At 43.4% G+C, this 20,082-nt stretch overlaps 1 protein-coding gene across 1 annotated transcript in view; it reads right to left on the bottom strand.

Annotated features, from left to right (window-relative positions):
* The window catches only part of LOC126355813 (protein Skeletor, isoforms B/C), a 647,689-nt gene that overhangs the window by 236,798 nt on the left and 390,809 nt on the right, over nt 1–20,082 (bottom strand). The window contains exon 2 of the mRNA XM_050006254.1: nt 9,698–9,850. Coding sequence (XP_049862211.1) covers nt 9,698–9,850 — 153 coding nt within the window. The remainder of the gene's footprint in view (nt 1–9,697; nt 9,851–20,082) is intronic.

Raw genomic sequence — 20,082 nt, forward strand, 5'->3', positions numbered from 1 at the left:
TTCAATATTGTAGCTCTATTATTTCGCGCCTCTGATTTTTCCGAAAAACGCGGATTCTGGAGTCAATTTTAGTTTTATGGTTTTGGAAACCAGCACCACTCATTAATGACTTCTTACTGCACCTTCTCACCAAATTTTGGCTTCCTAGCGTCATTATTTAGCGCCTCCTATTTTTCTTTCAAAACGTGAATTTTACGTAAACTACTAATTTTATAACATTAAGATTTGTTACCTGAAACATTATTACATAGAACTATACTTTAACAAAGTTTTACACACAAATCTTAATTTTTACTTTTATGTTATATGTGGTGCAATACTATATGCAGGCGCGTTACGATGACGTGACGCTACTAGCAGTGAACTAGGGTAAGTCCCGTGCACTCGCTCGCCTCTGTATCTTATACATGATACAGCGCTTGCTTTGCTTCAACACGTGGCAGGGGGAATTTATTTTCTGAAAAGTGCATTAACACTCATCGATTACAGGCATGAGTTACTAATAACACTAACGGAAGAAGTGCATATGGGGAGAATTTGCTTCAACTCTGCACACTGTTCTGCACTGCTAGAGGGAAACTGATCGTTAGTCACCCGATAAGGCGACCGTAGCGTTCTTCCCGGAAAGGCAGCTTCCCCCATCACCAGCGCTGCTCGCTTTTCGTTATGCAGACAGATTCTGCCCCCCCCCCCCTCCAGAATTTCCTGTGCAGTTCTTTTCACTAGTAGATCAAAATAACTTCACTGAGTTGGTGTTTATACACTGGAGTTATTTTCTGTTTATTAAATGAGTGCTTATTTGCAACTGTTAAGTGAGCGTTTATGTAAAATGTGTTCCTTCCCCTTTCCCCCTATTACACTCCCCAGACGCAGTTAATACAGTAATACCGCTCTCCTGCTGTTAGGCGTAATATACATCTTTAATATTTGTTCTTAACCTACTTCATTTAAGAGTAAATCTTAATTTTTATACCATTAAAAGATCATTTTTAATAACGTGCGTATTTTCTACCCTCTGAAAAGCGGAAACTGTTAATCCCAGTTAAAAATGAATCGGATCCTTTCAAAGGAAATTTAATGTAGTTTAATTTTCAACTGGCAAAAAGTTTCGCCAGAAGCCGCGATTTTCGAGATATTCAAGGAAAACATAAAAAAGGGGCTTTTTAACGCCCCAATCCCAGCTCTCACATCCCACCGATTAGGATTTTTAGTATGTTGTTCATAACTCTCCTTCCTATCGCTGTATAAAAATTTGCGACTACACGATTTATTCCCCTCAATTTTCCTTCTTTGACGGGACTAATAGTTCAATGGACGAAAGAAGAACCGCGGAAAAATGGCTTACCCATACCCTTGAGTTTGTTTCAAGAATTAATCTGTCGTCTTGTAGCAGAGAGTAACCGTTTGCGAAAGTACCTGGTAGATCAAAATTGTGTGGCGACACTTGCCTTCAAATGTATTCTAGAAACAAGGGTCAGACTGTGATTAAGTCATCTGGGACATACAGTGCTAAGAGATGCTAGTCCAGCGAGGCGTGCAGGAGATCTTACGAGAAGTTTGATAAATTTCAGAGAAGTGCTGGTAGAATCGTAATTGAAACTAATAGGGCGGGTCGTGAGTCGTATCTGAGCCGCACCTGATTAAAAACAATAGCTTAACACGGATTAGAGGATAATACGTACATCACACAATGGACAACGACAAGCTTCCCCTAATTGTGTTGTGCAGACGGGAATGGGAGAAGACCCCAAGGTCGCTTCACACCGAAAATATGTATCTATGGATGCAGAAATTTCTTGCTTTGATTTTGAGCGATATGTGAAATAAGACCGCTTTCTGTTCAGCAGTGGGCGCATTCGATTTAACTGTATGTCTCCCAGTGTTAAGTTTAGAATACCTCAAGATCTTTGTTTGGTGAACTTTCTAAACACTTCACTATAGCACGATCAGAGCTGAAAAGTTCCCTGGAAGACATGAACTGGATCCTTTAACTTCCCTTATGAAGAACGACTATGTGAGTGAATGTTTAATTTCATAGTATAAACATATCTATATCCAGTGTATTAGGATACTGCGAGAAGAATTTGACAGAGCACTGAAAGTGTTAAACATGGCAGTACAGACAAGAAGAAAATGGGCATCCTGGAAATGTGGTGATTCAGGAGAATCCTAAAGGGAAGGTGGGTAGATCGAATAACTGCTGTATTCGTACTAAACAGAAGTGGGAAAAAGACTATCACTGCAGAACGTGACTAAACGAATGTGTAGGTTAATGAGAAATTTCCTGAGGCTTTAAGGAATAACTAATTTCGTTATGGAGGGAAGTACAAAAGGTGAAAATTCTGGAGTGACACCGTGGCTTGATTACACTTAGCAGGCTCAAATAGATGTTGGTCATAGAAATTGCACAGAGATGAGTAGCCTTGTAAAGGATAAATTTCTATGGACATCTGTGTCAAGTAGTCTTCAGACTGAAAGCCATTGTAGCCACAATAGAAATAATCGATACTGTCAGCAAGGAGTGTCGTTTACATACCAAAAAATTTAAACCATGTCATGTGCATGCACAAAAATTGATATATGTATGTTTGTGTATGTTCCACATCTTCTCCTAAACTACTGAATTCATTTCAATTAAATTTGGTACACATACTACTTATTATCTGGGATGAACTACTGCAGGGGTAACAGTCACCTAGTTCCCATAAGAGTGAGGATGGGGATGTAAAGGTTTGGTAGCCCCTGACATCTAGGCTGCCATTCACAACAAGTATGTTTCAGGTAGTATCAGATTGAATCCCAGGTCATATATGTGCAGTACTTGCCTGAGCAGAGAGAGAGAGAGAGAGAGAGAGAGAGAGAGAGAGAGAGAGAGAGAGAGAGAGAGAGAGAGAGAGAGAGAGAGAAGAGGAGTAGATAGTGAGAGAAGAGAGTCCAAGATGGACAGAAAAAGGCGTAGGAGGAGATAGGAATATAAAGGTGAGAGTAGGATAGAGAGGGTGGGGAGGAGGAACTGAACAGAAGAAGAGTGGGCTGGGGGAGAGATAGGTGGAACACAGAGGGGTAGTGGCCAGGTGAAAAAGAAAGAGGGGGAGGAGGAGATGCACAGAGAGAGAGGGGGGAAGATGGGATAGTCAGAGAGATGTGGGAGAAAAGAAGCTGAGCAGAAAGAGGTAGGAGGAGAGGATGGACAGTCAGTGGGATAGGAGGAGATGTACAGAGTGGGGGGGGGGGGAAAGAGGAGAAGTACAGAGAGAGGGAGGAAGAGTACATGGTGAGAGTGAGGTGGAAGGAGATTTAGGAGGCAGGTGGAAAATGGAGAGGGGCAGTGTGCAGATGGGAAAGGAGAAGAGGGAAGAGGAGTTGGAGAAAAACAAAAGAGACGAGGATACTGACAGAAAGAGGGGGAGAAGGAGATGGTTAGACAAATGGCGAAGATGAGATGAATAGAAAAAGGGGGGAGGAGGAGATGAACAAAGAGAGCAGGAGGAGGAGACATCTAGAGAGAGGGGAAGGGGGAAATGGACAGGGAAAGGGGGAGGAGGACTGAGAGAAAAGAGAAGGGAAGATAGAAGATGGAAAGATATAGAGGGAGAAAGAGAGGGACAGAGAAATCAGGGAGGACGGTATATGAGTAACGTCTGTGCCGTACGTGTACACGGGCGATGTCTGTCGTAAAAGACTAGTTATCCAGTGTAAGGAACCCATCATTTATACAGCGTAATTGCTGGCCGATTTAGGAATAAAAAAAGAAAATAATGTGGGTTACAATCAAACTATAAACCCAAGGGACCGTGATTCAAACCTCAATAGGCCACTCTTATTCCCTCACTTACTGGTTTTTAGATTAATCGCTAGGGGCGTTTCTAGTGGAAAGTAACTTTTAGAGTTCGAAGCCTGGTCTGGCAGACAGGATGAACCTTCGTGGATCTTTCGGCGTGATAAATTTTCAGTGGTTTACATGGATTACATTCCATTTGGTTGTGCTGAAATCAGCTGCTGGCCTTTTAAACAAGCGTAAACAATCAATAGATCTTTCTGTATTTGTTAGCATCTGACAGAGAAACGTATTGACTTGAACTAACAATTCTATTTAGTGTTATGTTTTGTGTCCAATGGTAGATCTACATCGATGTTCAATATATTTGTGGGGGAAGACACACGAAGCCTTAAGACTGACAATTATGGAATTAATGATAAGTATTACTGGAATTATAGGATAGAGCTTTATGAATCAGGAGCGCATTAGAGTCGGTGTGTCTTTGCCTTTTTATTATTGGAAAAGCGGTTAAGGAAACAAGGGAGAACCCTTATTTTTAACTTGGAACCTCAACCATTTTTTTATCATAATTAAATCATTGCTTTTTTCGCTCGTCTGTTATTTGTCTTCCCCCTAGCACATATTACTGTTCTCCAGCCTTTGAATAAAACAACTAAAACTACAGATTCAAAAAGAAAGAACAGATTTCAGATGCTTTTTACAGACGAACTATGAAAGACAGAAACATATTGAGCTTGTCACTGGAGAGAGGAAGGTTCAAAGTTTTGACACAGCTGCGCTTTTTTGTAGCAACATAGTGACTACGCCACAAGAGAAATCATTTTGCGTGTTTGAATCTGCACAAAGTCAATCCAGTATTCAAGTGCACCGTGCATTCCGCCTTCCATTTAGCAAGAAACCACCTCTGCAGAAGCAAACTCATGACTGGCCTAAAAAACTCTTGGAAGTTGGCTGCTTATGCAAAGGGGAGATTCACTGACGGCCACGCACGTCTGATAATAATAATGAGCGTGTCCGAGGTGCGTTCCCGCAAAGTCCTCGGAAGTCCACAAGATGGACAGACCAGGAGCTTCAACTTAGTCAAACTGAAACGATACCTGCATATGAAGCCGTACAAGTTGCGGTTACTGCAGCAATTGCGTCACGGCGACCATAACAGAAGACACGATTTTGCATTTCAGTCCTCTAGGATATGGCAGATGACACTTTTACCGAACAAGTAACTTTTCGGAATAACCGACGTTTCCAGGTATCGGGTAGTGTAAACAGCCACAATGTAAGAGCTTGGGTCAAAAAATTCTTGTGTCGTCATCAATCATGAATGAAACTCACCGTAAATAACAATGTTTTGTTCCATTTCTATTCACAAAATTTATGGACCTTTCTTTTTTGCGAAGGAAACTGTGACAGGAATGTCATACTTGGACGTGCTGAATAATTGGTTGTTTCCTCAAGTTCACGAAGATTATAATAATTTCATTTGTGTACATGACGGCGCCGAGCCTTACTTTCGTCTTGAGGTGGTGCGTTATCTTAACTACACCATCCCACAACAATGGATTGAAAGAGATGAGCAACAAGATCGTGTTCATTGCTTTCGCCTCCCATATCACCTTGTGATATTTTTCTGTGGAGGTACATAAAGGACAGACTTTGGCCCACCTATTGTCTTTAGGATCTGAGAAATCGAATTATTGAAGCCGTAGATTCAAAATACAGATAACTGTTGATTCGTTTGTGGAATGAGATCGACTACCGTTTCGATGTTTCTTGAGCAATGCATGGTGCTTATGTTGAGCGTATAGTGTAGTGTCTACGCGAACGTACAAACCTTGAGCCTTCCTCTATCCAATGACACGCACAGTGTGTTTCTTTCTTTCACAGCTTGTCTGTAATACAGAATTGAAATCTGTTCTTCCTTTTGAATCATCCTGTACATCGAAACTCTTTGACAGTAATGAAATTTGAAAGTTGGTGGGACATTGGCAATTTGTGTGTCTATGAATCACGCAAGAATGATGGTCTTGAGGGCAGCCGGTAACATTTTTCATCAAGGACTTGGACGAAGATAAAATTGTAGAGGAACTGTGTTGTTATTGAGGATGCAATGTCTTTAGAGATATTGGGCTTCGTTTTGCTGGTATCAATCCGTTCATTTTCGAGATCTGGTACTAGTGAATAAATTTTATGATTTCCAAGTCGTATGCTTGAAGTATGTACGTTTATACTGTCGAGAGCTAAGACTGTCGATATTTGATTTAAATGTGTGTGTTTGTCTATACCAAGTATTTTTTTATTTTGTAATTTCATTCAAAAAATAAAAAAAAGTGTGTTAATTTGTATTGTGGAGTGACATTTTTAAATAACCATTTTAAAACTGAAATTTATTTTGTTAAATCTATTGTTACTTTAGAGGCTACACGTATTTTGTTCACTAACAGAAGTGATCTAGCTCTCAGGGGAGTCATTTGCAAGACTGAGTTGTTAAATGGTGTTGACTGACGTTGGCTGTGTCTGTAAAAACAAGGGACCACACGTCAGTGTAACCTACCGGCGCTCGGAAACTGAAATAAATATTGCATATCATGAGAAATCAAAATCATAAAATAGTTCGTTCAGCTCCGAAAGTACAAAACCAACCAAATGTAGTATTTGTTCACGAAGTGCTGGCCGAAATCTCAGAGTGATTTGAAAAGCGGATGAAGAAAACTCGGCCCATTGGAGCCAGGGAGAATGGAAATTTGGGGAACCAATCTGCGTTTCCCCTCACACATTGCTTACTGCTTCGATAGTCATTCATTTCATGATGGTTACTGTACGTGTAGGTACTGCGCTTTTAGATCGCCAATATTTGCAGCGACTGACCCGAAGTCAACCGACTTCTAGCGATCCAAGTCGTATAAGAATTGTGTGCGAATTTAATGCAGAACCGGAGGATCTGATGAACCTGGTTCACAATTGTCTACACTACTGGAAATTGAAATAAGAACACCGTGAATTCATTGTCCCAGGAAGGGGAAACTTTATTGACACATTCCTGGGGTCAGATACATCACATGATCACACTGACAGAACCAACAGGCACATAGACACAGGCAACAGAGCATGCACAATGTCGGCACTAGTACAGTGTATATCCACCTTTCGCAGCAATGCAGGCTGCTATTCTCCCATGGAGACGATCGTAGAGATGCTGGATGTAGCCCTGTGGAACGGCTTGCCATGCCATTTCCACCTGGCGCCTCAGTTGGACCAGTGTTCGTGCTGGACGTGCAGACCGCGTGAGACGACGCTTCATCCAGTCCCAAACATGCTCAATGGGGGACAGATCCGGAGATCTTGCTGGCCAGGATAGTTGACTTACACCTTCTAGAGCACGTTGGGTAGCACGGGATACATGCGGACGTGCATTGTCCTGTTGGAACAGCAAGTTCCCTTGCCGGTCTAGGAATGGTAGAACGATGGGTTCGATGACGGTTTGGATGTACCGTGCACTATTCAGTGTCCCCTCGACGATCACCAGAGGGGATCACCAGTGTAGGAGATCGCTCCTCATACCATGATGCCGGGTGTTGACCCTGTGTGCCTCGGTCGTATGCAGTCCTGATTGTGGCGCTCACCTGCACGGCGCCAAACACGCATACGACCATCATTGGCACCAAGGCAGAAGCGACTCTCATCGCTGAAGACTAACGTCTCCATTCGTCCCTTCATTCACGCCTGTCGCGACACCACTGGAGGCGGGCTGCACGATGTTGGGGCGTGAGCGGAAGACGGCCTAACGGTGAGCGGGACCGTATCCCAGCTTCATGGAGACGGTTGCGAATGGTCCTCGCCGATACCCTAGGAGCAACAGTGTCCCTAATTTGCTGGGAAGTGGCGGTGCGGTCCCCTACGGCACTGCGTAGTATCCTACGGTCTTGGCGTGCATCCGTGCGTCGCTGCGGTCCGGTCCCAGATCGACGGGCACGTGCACCTTCCGCCGACCACTGGCGACAACATCGATGTACTGTGGAGACCTCACGCCCCACGTGTTGAGCAATTCGGTGGTACGTCCACCCGGCCTCGCGCATGCCCACTATACGCCCTCGCTCAAAGTCCGTCAACTGCACATACGGTTCACGTCCACGCTGTCGCGGCATGCTACCAGTGTTAAAGACTGCGATGGAGCTCCGTATGCCACGGCAAACTGGCTGACACTGACGGCGGCTGTGCACAAATGCTGCGCAGCTAGCGCCATTCGACGGCCAACACCGCGGTTCCTGGTGTGTCCGCTGTGCCGTGCGTGTGATCATTGCTTGTACAGCCCCCTCGCAGTGTCCGGAGCAAGTATGGTGGGTCTGACACACCGGTGTCAATGTGTTCTTTTTTCCATTTCCAGGAGTGTACAATGAATCAATTGATTAGAAAATATTTAAAAAATAGGTGTGTTGCATATTCTCATTCAATTAGCTAGTTACTTTCATGTTCCATGGATGATTTCGCAATGATATGGTGCGAGTAGCTTTAAATTCCTATTGCAAGTTAAGTTGTACATTTGATTATTCACTGAACATTCTTTCTATATGAAAAAATGCAGATGCGAGTTAGTAATTCCTGCTCAACACCTTTTACAGATTACAATAACAGATTTTATTCAACGAAATAGGAGTTGTCAAGTTGAGAAAGTTTCTCAGTTTGTTTTCAAATTTTACTTTGCTGTCTGTCAGACATTTTATATCACTGGGTAAGTGATCAAAAATTTTTGTTTGCAGCATTGTGTACCCCTTTTTGTGTTGAAGACGATCGTAATTATGAAATAATGAATGTCATTTTTCCTCCTGACATTGCAATTTTGTACATTACTGTTCGTTTTGTACTTTATTCGTTTATTTGCAACAAACTTCATGAAGAAATAAATATACTGTTAAGTAATAGAATGTCCAACACCTTTAAAAGAGGTCCAAAAGAAGTTGGTGGGTGAACACTACATATCATTATTACAGCATGTTTTTGAGAAACGAAGACCATCTTTATTAAAAATAAGTTACCCTAGAACATTATTCCATTTGACATTACTGAAACAAAATATGCTTACTGATTTGTCTCTCCCGAAGATTTGCAATGATTCTAAGTGTGTATCTGGTTGAACTAAGGTATTTTAGGAGTTCAAAAGTGTGCTTTTTCGAGTTGAAGTTTCCAGCCTATTTATTACTCCCTCACAATGGGTTATACTTATCATTAGTATAGTACCCGTAGATGTACAGAGCTAAATACGTTGCGTCTTTTTAAAACTGAAAAAGAGACAATTCGCAGAAAATCAGTCTATAAGACTTTTAAGAAATTTGTTTAGTATTTCTTCTGTTTCTGTATGTATTCTTGGGCTGATTACGATACTAGTGTCATGTGCAAAAAGAACTAAATCTGATTGTTGTACATTAGACGGAAGATCATTAACATATATGAGAAGCGATAGAGGGACTAAGACTGAGCCTTGATTAACCCCCCCCCCCATGCGTGATTTCTCTCCAATCAGAATCACGTCCAAGGACTATATTTTTTTTTAGTGACCAAGTACAGTTTTCTGCATTCTTTTCGTCAGATATGACATTATGCATTGGTTGGCTATGCGATCAATCGTATAAAACTTTAACTTATCTAGGAGAACACAGTAACTCACACAATTAAATGCCGTAGAAAGATCGCAGAAAGTAGTAATCTGGCCTGTTTAAGTATTTAATGTTCGTAAAATCTAATGAGGGCACTCTTCTGAAACCCAAACTGTGATTTGCTGAGGATATTATTACAAGGTGGGATGCTATTCTAGAATGCATCACCTTCTCAACAGTTTCGGAAAGTGATGTACAGCCAACTGTTAATTTTGCGTGGCTAGATGAGAATTAGTAGCTGACAAGGGACACTGGAGAGGAGACTCACCTGGGCCGGTGCCGTCGTAGGAGAAGCCCTTGATGAATATCGTGGACTCGTCGACGGCGTAGGCGGTGCCTCGGATGCCGTGTGCGTACTCCGTCAGGGGGCCGATGAGTTTGCCGTAGTAGTTGCTGCTGCCACGGGAAGCCGCTGGCACTCCTGCACAACAGAACACAGGGGACCGAGCGTCAGTGTAGCCTGCAGGCGCGCGCGAACTTGGCCCCTCTCCTCTCGCACAGTAGCAGCCGCCCTCTACCACCGCTCACAGCAGTCGACGCCTCAATCTCGTCTTCTCTCTGCAAGCATGCCATTTTTATCGTTCTAAAAAAAAGAAAAAAACTGCTAAGAATAAATTAGCGGTTGTTCCTTGGGCGATCTAGTTCGACAATTGTTGTTGTTGTGATCTTCAGTCCAGAGACTGGTTTGATGCAGCTCTCCATGCTAATCTATCCTGTGCAAGCCTCTTCATCTCCCAGTACCCACTGCAACCTACATCTGAGGCGTAGCGCCGTATAACGATCCTGCCTTGGAGGCGGTTAAGTGGGAGATGTGTCTCAGAGCTGGATAGTGACAGATGTTGACGCGAGACTAGACGCTCACGTAGTTTATGTATCAGCCGATAGAGGACAGTATTGGATAGGCAGACTGTGAATTTATTGAGCAGGTCGGTGGCTAAAAACTGTGCATTTGGTACCGACAGACTTAATATTTGGCGAGCGTTTTCAATCCAAAACAATTAGTATTTTTGTAGCTATTACGTTTTAGGGGAATGCAAACCATAAACTTGCTAACGTGAATGAAAGGGATTGTGAGTGACTGTGTTAAGACCAGCACGCGCTTGGCAGTGATACTTCTTCACCTAAGTTTCAGAATATATTAATTGAGGACAAAATATCCAAACTTTCATTTCGTGTTTCTCCCGAAACGTAGATTAGTGACTTAAATTGCAACCTGGTTCACGTTGAAGGACACTAGATCTCACTCGGCTTTCCTACTGATGATCTGCTGAGACAATGTTCACAGGTAAGTGCAGGTTCGTCGTAAAGGGACGGAAAGAACCGCGCCGCTGCACATTCTTCTGAATCTGTTTAGTGTATTCATCTCTTGGTCTCCCTCTACGATTTTTACCCTCCACGCTGCCCTCGAATACTAAATTGGTGATCCCTTGATGCCTCAGAATATGTCCTGCCAACCGGTCCCTTCTTCTTGTCAAGTTGTGCCACAAACTCCTCTTCTCCTCAATTCTATTCAATACCTCCTCATTAGTTATCTGATCTACCCATCTAATCTTCAGCATTCTGTTGATGTTCATCTTATACATTCTAAGAAGAACGGGAAAAAAAGAGAGAAAAACGACGCACCACGAAGCAACTATCCGAACAGGATGGAAATCGGTACAATGTGATGTTCGTGTACAGACAAACAAACGATTACTATTTCAGGATAGTCAGATGATTTATTCAAGAGAATGAGCTTGACAAATTGAGCAAGTCAATTTTGATTTGGTCCACATCTTGCCCTTACAGAAGCACTTTTTTTTTTGGTATTGATTGATAGAGATATCGTATAGCCTCCTGGGGGAAACTCTGCACATGTACATCAGATCTACCGATATCGTTCCCATTCGAGTAATTCCTTTGTGATGCGTCGCTTTCTTTGTCCTAGAGCGTATTTTAAAATTCCTTTCGTGAGTGGCTCCTTGGGTACAGACTGACCGCCGAAAAAATTCCAGGACTGATTTTATTTCTGACGTATAAGCTGCGTCAGTGCAGTGACTACAGTGGCAGCTTAAACTAACAACTGAAAAAAAAAAAACAGATGTGCATTAGGGCAGACAATTTTGAGCGGGAGGTGTTAAGTAGTGGACGTGAGGCCGTTGTGTGTCAGCGATGACGTGTCATAAATGGCAATCGGGCAGTATCTCAAAAGCAAGCGTCAACCTTGTCATTGTCATGACACATGAGCTGGGGCCCATGGATTAGTGTGATGTCCTTATACGGTTGCATTATCATATCAGTCCTTCATACTCACAGCTAGGTTGGATACGCCCACGTAAGGCACGCGATCTCCACACGATGTGCTTACTTCATCGATTTCTTAGCCACTGGTGCCCCCAATACTTATCTTCTCACATTAAACACCTATCATCATTCCACAACCGCAATACCAGATCGGATACGTCTAGCATCTTGGCCGTACCTTTACATAACACAAAATATTTCTCCGTCTCATTCTCCATCTCAGCCATACGACTATGGAACGCGGTCCCCTGTGATCTGCGTCTTATCCAGAACCACTCAACATTCAAGAGGGAACTCAAAACTTACATATTAGGGACGGTTCCTCTCCATCATAGCTTCGAATTTTACCATTCTATTTCTCTGCCTCTAACCTAGCTTCCTCTTATATATCTATTTCACCCTATTCTATCGTCTTATGTCTCTGCACGATGAGAATAACTCACAAGCTGCAAGAACATAACGAGAAAATTCCCAACTAGCAATAGGACTGACATTCATAAAAGAAAAATATGTTTACTTTCATATACATAGTCATTACTATTATTATTATAATTCTTGATTGTTATAATTATTTTTTGATTGTTATAATTATCATTGTACTACTGTTGTAATCTCTATTTTTTCTTCTTTAACATTAATACTGTATAACACTTTATATGTCCTTTATGTTCTGTTCAAACTGAAATTCGTTCAATTTGAGTGTGTCTGGTTAGGTGTAAGAGAGGGCCTGAAGGCCCTAAGCTTCCAAGGTAAAATAAATGCATAAATAAATAAGCTGCTGAAGTCTCTTGATATCCCGGCCCGCTCTAACACACAGCATTTGAGCACAGTGGGCAGAGGCGTACAGAAAGGCGCTAAGCTAACCCACAGTGTCCAGAACGCTGCCTCGCAGTCCTACCGGCTATGGGGTAGTGGGTAGCGCTTAGCGGGTAGCGGGTAGCGCTTAGCGGGTAGCGGGTAGCGCTTAGCGGGTAGCGGGTAGCGCTTAGCGGGTAGCGGGTAGCGCTTAGCGGGTAGCGGGTAGCGCTTAGCGGGTAGCGGGTAGCGCTTGGCGGGTAGCGGGTAGCGCTTGGCGGGTGGCCGGTAGCGCTTAGCGGGTAGCGGGTAGCGCTTGGCGGGTGGCCGGTAGCGCTTAGCGGGTAGCGGGTAGCGCTTGGCGGGTGGCCGGTAGCGCTTAGCGGGTAGCGGGTAGCGCTTGGCGGGTGGCCGGTAGCGCTTAGCGGGTAGCGGGTAGCGCTTGGCGGGTGGCCGGTAGCGCTTAGCGGGTAGCGGGTAGCGGCAGCTGGGAGCTGGGCGGATCGATAGCAGCGCGAGTCGACCGCCGAGCCGCTGCTACTGTGACTGCGACAGCCAACTGCCGCCTCCAAACCCGCTCGCTGCACTCTCCTCGCTTCTGCCCTCTGCCCTTGTAACCCAAGTTCAGTCTCTAGTAAGGCTCATTTGGTGGTGTTGCGTACTCAATTACGACAGGTAAAATATTAGCTGCTACTGGCTCACCATGTGCATGAGGAGGGGGACAGGAAATGAGTGTCCGGGAGGAGCAGAGATTAACTTTGTACAGTATCTATTACACATCAAACATGGACGTTGTCGACATTCAAGAAATGTTCCAAACAAACCGTTACCTTGCACCATGAACACCGAATGAAAATGGCGCCCCATAGCGATCACCCAGGTTTGCATGGTCAAGATCGAAACGAGCTCCTTGAGAGCTACAGACCAAACAGGACATTCAGCTAGATATGGACTCTTAGTGAACCCGTATACGAGGGTGAGTCAATTATTATCCATAATTTAGATATATTTTAATTTATTTTGGTAGTACTGCATGCTTTGTTTATTTGTTGTTATATCTTTGCAATTTTGAAACTGCTAGGTTAGCTTCGTCATCGGTGCCGTGCTGTCAATCATGGCTGCTGCGCTGTCTGTTTGCACCAAAGAAGAGCAACGTTCAGTGATCCGTTTTTTGTGGTCGGAAGGCGTACCAGCGGCCGAAATTCATCGAAGACTTTCACTACAGTACGGGAACAGTGTTTTGCTACAACGGAGTACCTACGAATGGATTGAAAAATTCTGAAGTGGTTACAGAAGTGTTACGCACGATGAAGGAGCCGGACCACCGTTTACCGCCACAAATGAAGAAACTATTCAGCGTTCACGTGAAATGATTCTCTAAGACAGACGATTAATTATTGATTAAAGTGGCACATCGTCTGCAAATTAGTCACGGTTCCGCCTACGAAATCATCCACAACATACTTAGGGTTTCATAAAGTCTGTGCAAGATGGGTCCTAAAACAACTCACACAGTTGCATACGATTGGACATCTGAAAAAAAAAAGGATCACTACTGGTGGCGAAACATGGATCCATTATTACGAGGCGGACAGTAAACAGCAGAGTAGAGAATGGAAACATCTAAATTTTCCGTCCACGAAAATGTTCAAGACCCAACCGTCAACAGAAAAACTGATGCTTACGGTTTCTTGTCACGCACAAGGTCCAGTACTGGAACATTATGAGGAAAGGCGCACAGCAATAAACAGTGTACGTTACAGTGAGATACGTACTGCCAGGCTAAAGCCTGCAATTGGAAGTAAACGCCGAGGACTGCTGTCAAAAGGTGTTGTGTTGTTGTTCGACAATGCCTGTCCGCATACAGCTGCCCACACTGCTGAAACGCTCCAGAAACTCAAATCTGAAGTACTGGATCATCCTCCATATAGTCCCGATCTTGCTCCTTCTGACTATCAATTGTTTGGTCCACTCAAACAGGCATTAAGGGGCCGTCGATTTGCCTAGGACGAAGCAGCAAAAGCGTTCCTGGTTCGCAGCTCAACCGAGAACCTTCTTTTATGAGGGCATCAGGAAGCTTGTACAACGATGGACTAAGTGTGTTGAAACGCAAGGAGACTATATCGAAAAATGATGTTCTTGTACGTTTCCTATTTTGTTACAATAAAATTTTATAACTACTTTGCGGATAATAATTGAATTACCCTCGTAGAACCATATTGTTGTAAGGGGATGATGAGAACTGATGCAATATGATGGCATGGACCCGAATACGAAACACCTTGTCGTGTAGCTGATAGTGAAAGTGGCTATGCCTTAAGGCGCAGCTGCACATAGAGCGATAATGTTTTATAGGCATGGAAAAAACAAACATCCAGAGGGTGAATTTGTACAGTGGTTCCAGGTGTTGTGAATAGCAACGTCATACACTTGGTTTGCTCTAAATGGGCATGATTTTTATACGCAGACCAGCTCTTAATCGAAGGCAAGTTATTCTGACCAGCAATTGCACATAGGCAATGATCATACTATAGTTATAGTTCTTTTATGCCCACTTTCCCAGTCTATCTTGAAGTGACGTGAATATTCCCCACTGCTCTTATAAGATCACGTACACAAGAAAGAACTGTAGATGGCAGAGCACCACCCACTTTCTAGCCAATTTACCGCCCAGATTAAGAGTTGATATGATTATATACGAACTTACGACTGCGTTAAGGCATTGTTATTTATTAATCATCATACAACTCTCTCGGTACCTCTTATTTCCAGGGCTCCTTTAATATCCATTTCCTCTTCAAATCCCAATGGGTTGGCGTTGAAAACAAATTCATCATTGAACGAAGGAATAAGTTTATTTACCCGATCTTCGAATTTTCGGGTCATTCCGTAATTTTCCGTGTGTGCATCGTCAAGTTGACGCTTTGTTTGACAATTCGTCATCTTACGTCTTCCATTTCTATATCCTTGTTTGAAGATATGCAACCATCCACTGCTTCCCTACTTCCACTGAAATCGCTGTAATATATGTCTTGCGCAATGTGCATAACCTAACAGGTCACTATCATGCACATCCTGTAACTTGTGGCCGGCCGCTGTGGCCGAGCGGCTCTATGCGCTTCAGTCTGGAACCGCGCGACCGCTACGGTCGCAGGTTCGAATCCTGCCTCGGGCATGGGTGTGTGTGATGTCCTTAGGTTAGTTAGGTTTAAGTAGTTCTAAGTTCTAGGGGACTGATGACCTCAGAAATTAAGTCCTATAGTGCTCAGAGCCATTTTTATACGGAATATGTCCATAATTCTTTTTTACAATGTTATTTATAATCCGTCTTGATTGCAAATTTTTTATTCATACGACCAGTTTCGCTTAATTCAGAACCATCTTCAGATCTGTAACAATAATGATACTAACATACTATTTCACGGACGCAAATCTTTTTTCATCCTATCTAATCAACATCAAATGTACCAGACCGCACCTGATATTTCAGTTACAGGAGTAACCCGTCCAAATGCAGCAACTTTTACATGCTGCGTGACATAAAATTGGTCGGCCGAGTGCACATCATTTATATTAATTGTAACGCTATTACCGACAGGTGGCGTCTGGTACATTTGTTACATTCCATTTGCACATACTGTATCAGTAGATTTTTTTATTAAAAAATACTTAATTTAAATACGTAGATGTCAAGATTAAAATCTGTACTTATCAAAATTAAAAAAAAACCAGTAAAATTATCATTGTTATACGATCTAAAAAACATAGAGCGATTTATATATCTATGGTGCTGGTGTGGACTTGTTTTCCTATACGGTGTGCTTCCGTGGTTCCCGCCACTTCGGTGTTGTGCCGCGGTCCGCTCAGTCGCCTGATGTCCATCGCCGGGGACAAGAGGGCCGCGCAGGATACGGGAACCGTGTCAAATGTTTTGCGGAAGTCTAGAAATATGGACTCCGCCTGTTGCCCTTCAGGCATAGTCCGCAGTACATCACATGAGAGAGCGGCAAGCTGAGTTTCCCACGAGCGATGATTTCTAAAACCATGCTGATTCGTGGAGTTAAGCTTCTGACGGTTAAGTGAGTTTCACATACTCGAACTGAGAATACGTTCAAGGATTCTTCAGTAAACCGAAATTACGGATATAGATCTGCAATTCTGCGGGTCCTTACTTTTACCCTTCTTATATACTGGAGTCACCTGTGATTTTTTCAATTCACTTGGGTCTTTGTGCTGGGCTGAAGATTCAGATAAATGCAGGTTAGATAAGGGACAACGTCGTAGAGCACTCTTTGTAAGACCGAATTGGGATCTATTCGCTTCAGAATCTTCCAGTTGTTTCTCTACGCCAGGAATGCTTATTTCTATCTTGTCCATACGGGTATCTGCCCGATGCTCAAATGACGATATGTTTGCACCTGTATAGGGTGGCAGCCGTCCAAAGAATATTTTAGAGAATTGATTTAAGAAATTTATTTTAAAGGCTCAGTCAAACTTTTACAAGTTTCCTCCCAGAGCAACTTCTGCTTTGCTGTGTGACACAAGTTGTCTGCCTTTCAGAACTGAGGCAGTTCTGTCCAGTTAAAGTTACTGGCATGAAACGCTTTGACCCCTATGCTGAAACTGCTAGCGAATTCACGCCATCGGTGTTAGCCGGTAATGTGCGTGGGATACAGGTCACGTGGACACTGGAGGATTCTACAGTGCAGAACACAGTTGCTTCTCTCTCTTGTGATCCAGACGTCGAGGATCAGTTGTCTTTGATAGGAGGCAGAGCCTCTGGCTCTGCTTACTATGACTTGCCACCGTCACAAGTTAACGTGAACCGCCTCCCCGTCCATTCCACCTTATTTAGTTGTTCGTCCTCCTAGACTGGTCTACACCTGGTAACTTCCGACCCTAGGCTCGCCCTTTGTATTCCGTACATTGAAATACATTCTCTTTATTTTACCTGATTTTTCCTTTTTTTTCATTTAACGGCAGTCCTAGCTGCCCACCCCCAAGTCTAAAGGAGATGCTAACAAAGGCTTATCTGCTCTATCTGGCAGAAACATTCTCTGCAGCACAAAGATGCTCCTTGCTATTGGAGCATCGCTTGGCCACACCAGTGAGACGGAAGTAGCAAGACATGCCCACAGAAAGTCTCCGCGCCACCGTCGATGGACTCTCTTGAACCAGATCGGCACGCAGACACGAGATCAGTTTCACACCAGGCTACATTCCAGTGAACTGCCAGTCCACAGCAAGCAGCGAGAAAAATACCGTGTCCGGCGGCAACAGAGAACACCAGTTAGATTCTTGAAGTTAATTTGTAAGTCGTTGCGCATGTTAGTGAATTAGTGAACATTGTCTTTGAACAGTGCTACGAGAAACAGTGGATTACCAACGATAGCCTCTTTCAGCACTGGTGTTAGACTGGTTCTATTTATGTACGTAAATGTCCCTACGCTGTGACCCACTATCAGCAAAGTATACGTCGTATAACAAAAGATAAGTGTTCATTATGACTTGAATACGAGGGTTACCCAGAAAGTAAGTTTCGATCGGTCGCGAAATGGCACTACAGTGAAAACCCGATGAAGCTGTGCACAGATGTGTTGGGTAGTGTCTCTAGTACCACTGTCGATCGCATCAAGACGCTCTGTTGTGAGCGCACTGTGAGCGAGTAAAGGTGCCTAGAACAACGACGTCTCCCGCCAAGTAGGAGGGCCCGCTGAGAGGCTTCTCCTTAATGAATGCAGCCCACCTAACACAACTGCCACGCGCTTCCTTCTTCATGGCAATTCTCAGCCACACTCTACAGGGGCAGTGAAGACGCTCCTGCAGCCTTTTCGATGGGAAGTGTTTGATCACCCACAACACAGCCCTAATTCGCTCGACCTGAGTATTATCTGTGTTCACATGAAACGCTGGATACGAGGACAACACTTGGGCGCAGGCTACGCGTTATAGCCTAGTGTTGAGAATTATCAGAAAGCACAGGCGGCTGCCTTCTATGACGATGGTGTTGAAAATTTGGTAAAACACTCCGACAAACCTCTTAGTCGGAGCGGCGACTATGTAGAGAAATATCTGGAAAACTCCGCTAACTCTTGCAAATAAAATGTTTCTGATTTTCACTGTAGTTTCCATTTAGGGACCGATCGGAACTTACTTTCTGCACAACCCTCTTATATTTCAATTCTTACATTTTATATGTGCAATAATCATGTATTTTATCATCTGTTTAAGAGCCAGTACATTCGTGACAACCCGTCACAACAGTTATACTCTGAACGGAATTGATAGCGACTTGAAAAGAGATTTTAAGTGGAAATGCAACGCAAGTGAAATAAAGTAGAATGCTGTTTTTCTATTTGGACAGGAAAATAACTGATTATGGCCAAAGTAGAGTGGATATAAAATGAAAACTCGTAATGTAAAGAAACAAATTTCCGAAAAATAGAAATTTGTTAATACCGAATATAAATTTAACTGTTGAAAGTATTTTCTAAAAGTATTTTTCTAGATTGTACGCTTGTATTGAAGGTAAGGTGTACGGAAAACAATTCAGAGAAGAAGAGAACATAATCTTTCGAAACTAAGTGGGACAGAATAATGCTTGAAAGTTAGATGAATGGAGCGGGTAATTGTTGGAAGGGTACTGAATCGAAATGGGAAAAAGCAAATTTGTGGCGAAACTGAAGAGACACATGCTGATGGATGGAAGAAGGAGTCATCAATTTGGTAATGAAATGTGGGGAGTAAAATTTGTAAAGGGAGCCTGAGGCTCGAATACAGTAAACAGGTTCAAACGGCTGTATGCGCAGTACAGAGCCGAATAGGGTTGCACAGAATAAACGAACGCGGAGTGCTGCATCAGACTGGTCTTCGCACAACAGGAGCAACTATAGGACCGCCAGCTGCAGAATTGTTGCACTACGGCAGTACCGGCAAGAACGGCTTTCCTTGGCGGACAGCCAGATGCGGTGCAAAATGGCACAGCACGACGTTTTGCTGCGACCGCTAGCAGTGAGTAGGCGTTTCCTCGAACATAATGGAACGCGACGCAAAAACAGAGCCGCCCGAGACAAGAAGAGACCCGGTATCGTGGCTTAGCCGTTATCCCGCGCTGTACTCCGTACTGCGGTTCATTACAAGGAAAAAAGCAGAACAGAGAAGGCATGGTCCAGATGAAAGAACTCCAGGAAGGAGAGTGCAAGAGGGTTTCATCACTGCACAAGCATATTTCCAGAGGGAAGATATTTCTTTTCATAGAGTGTAACGTGAATAATACATGGTCTGTAAGGTGGCTATCATTTCGCGGCTTACAAGCACTCATCCACGTACTTCGCTGTGATCTACAATCACAATTAGGTATCATGTGATAGGTTGCACATTGTATATATGACTATATATAGCAGACTGACATTGTCACTTACACCTTGTTAATAATTGTGAACACTTGTTGCATGAGAGGTGACGGAGTGTCTTTACTATAAGAACGGCGTAATGAATGATTGCCTATACTAGTAGAAGTTGGAACGTCAGAGGATATGAAATCAAGCACTGGGTGGAAGTCCCAAACAGGAGTAT

Source organism: Schistocerca gregaria, chromosome 3 (genome assembly GCF_023897955.1).
Source record: "Schistocerca gregaria isolate iqSchGreg1 chromosome 3, iqSchGreg1.2, whole genome shotgun sequence".
Lineage (NCBI taxonomy): Eukaryota > Metazoa > Arthropoda > Insecta > Orthoptera > Acrididae > Schistocerca > Schistocerca gregaria.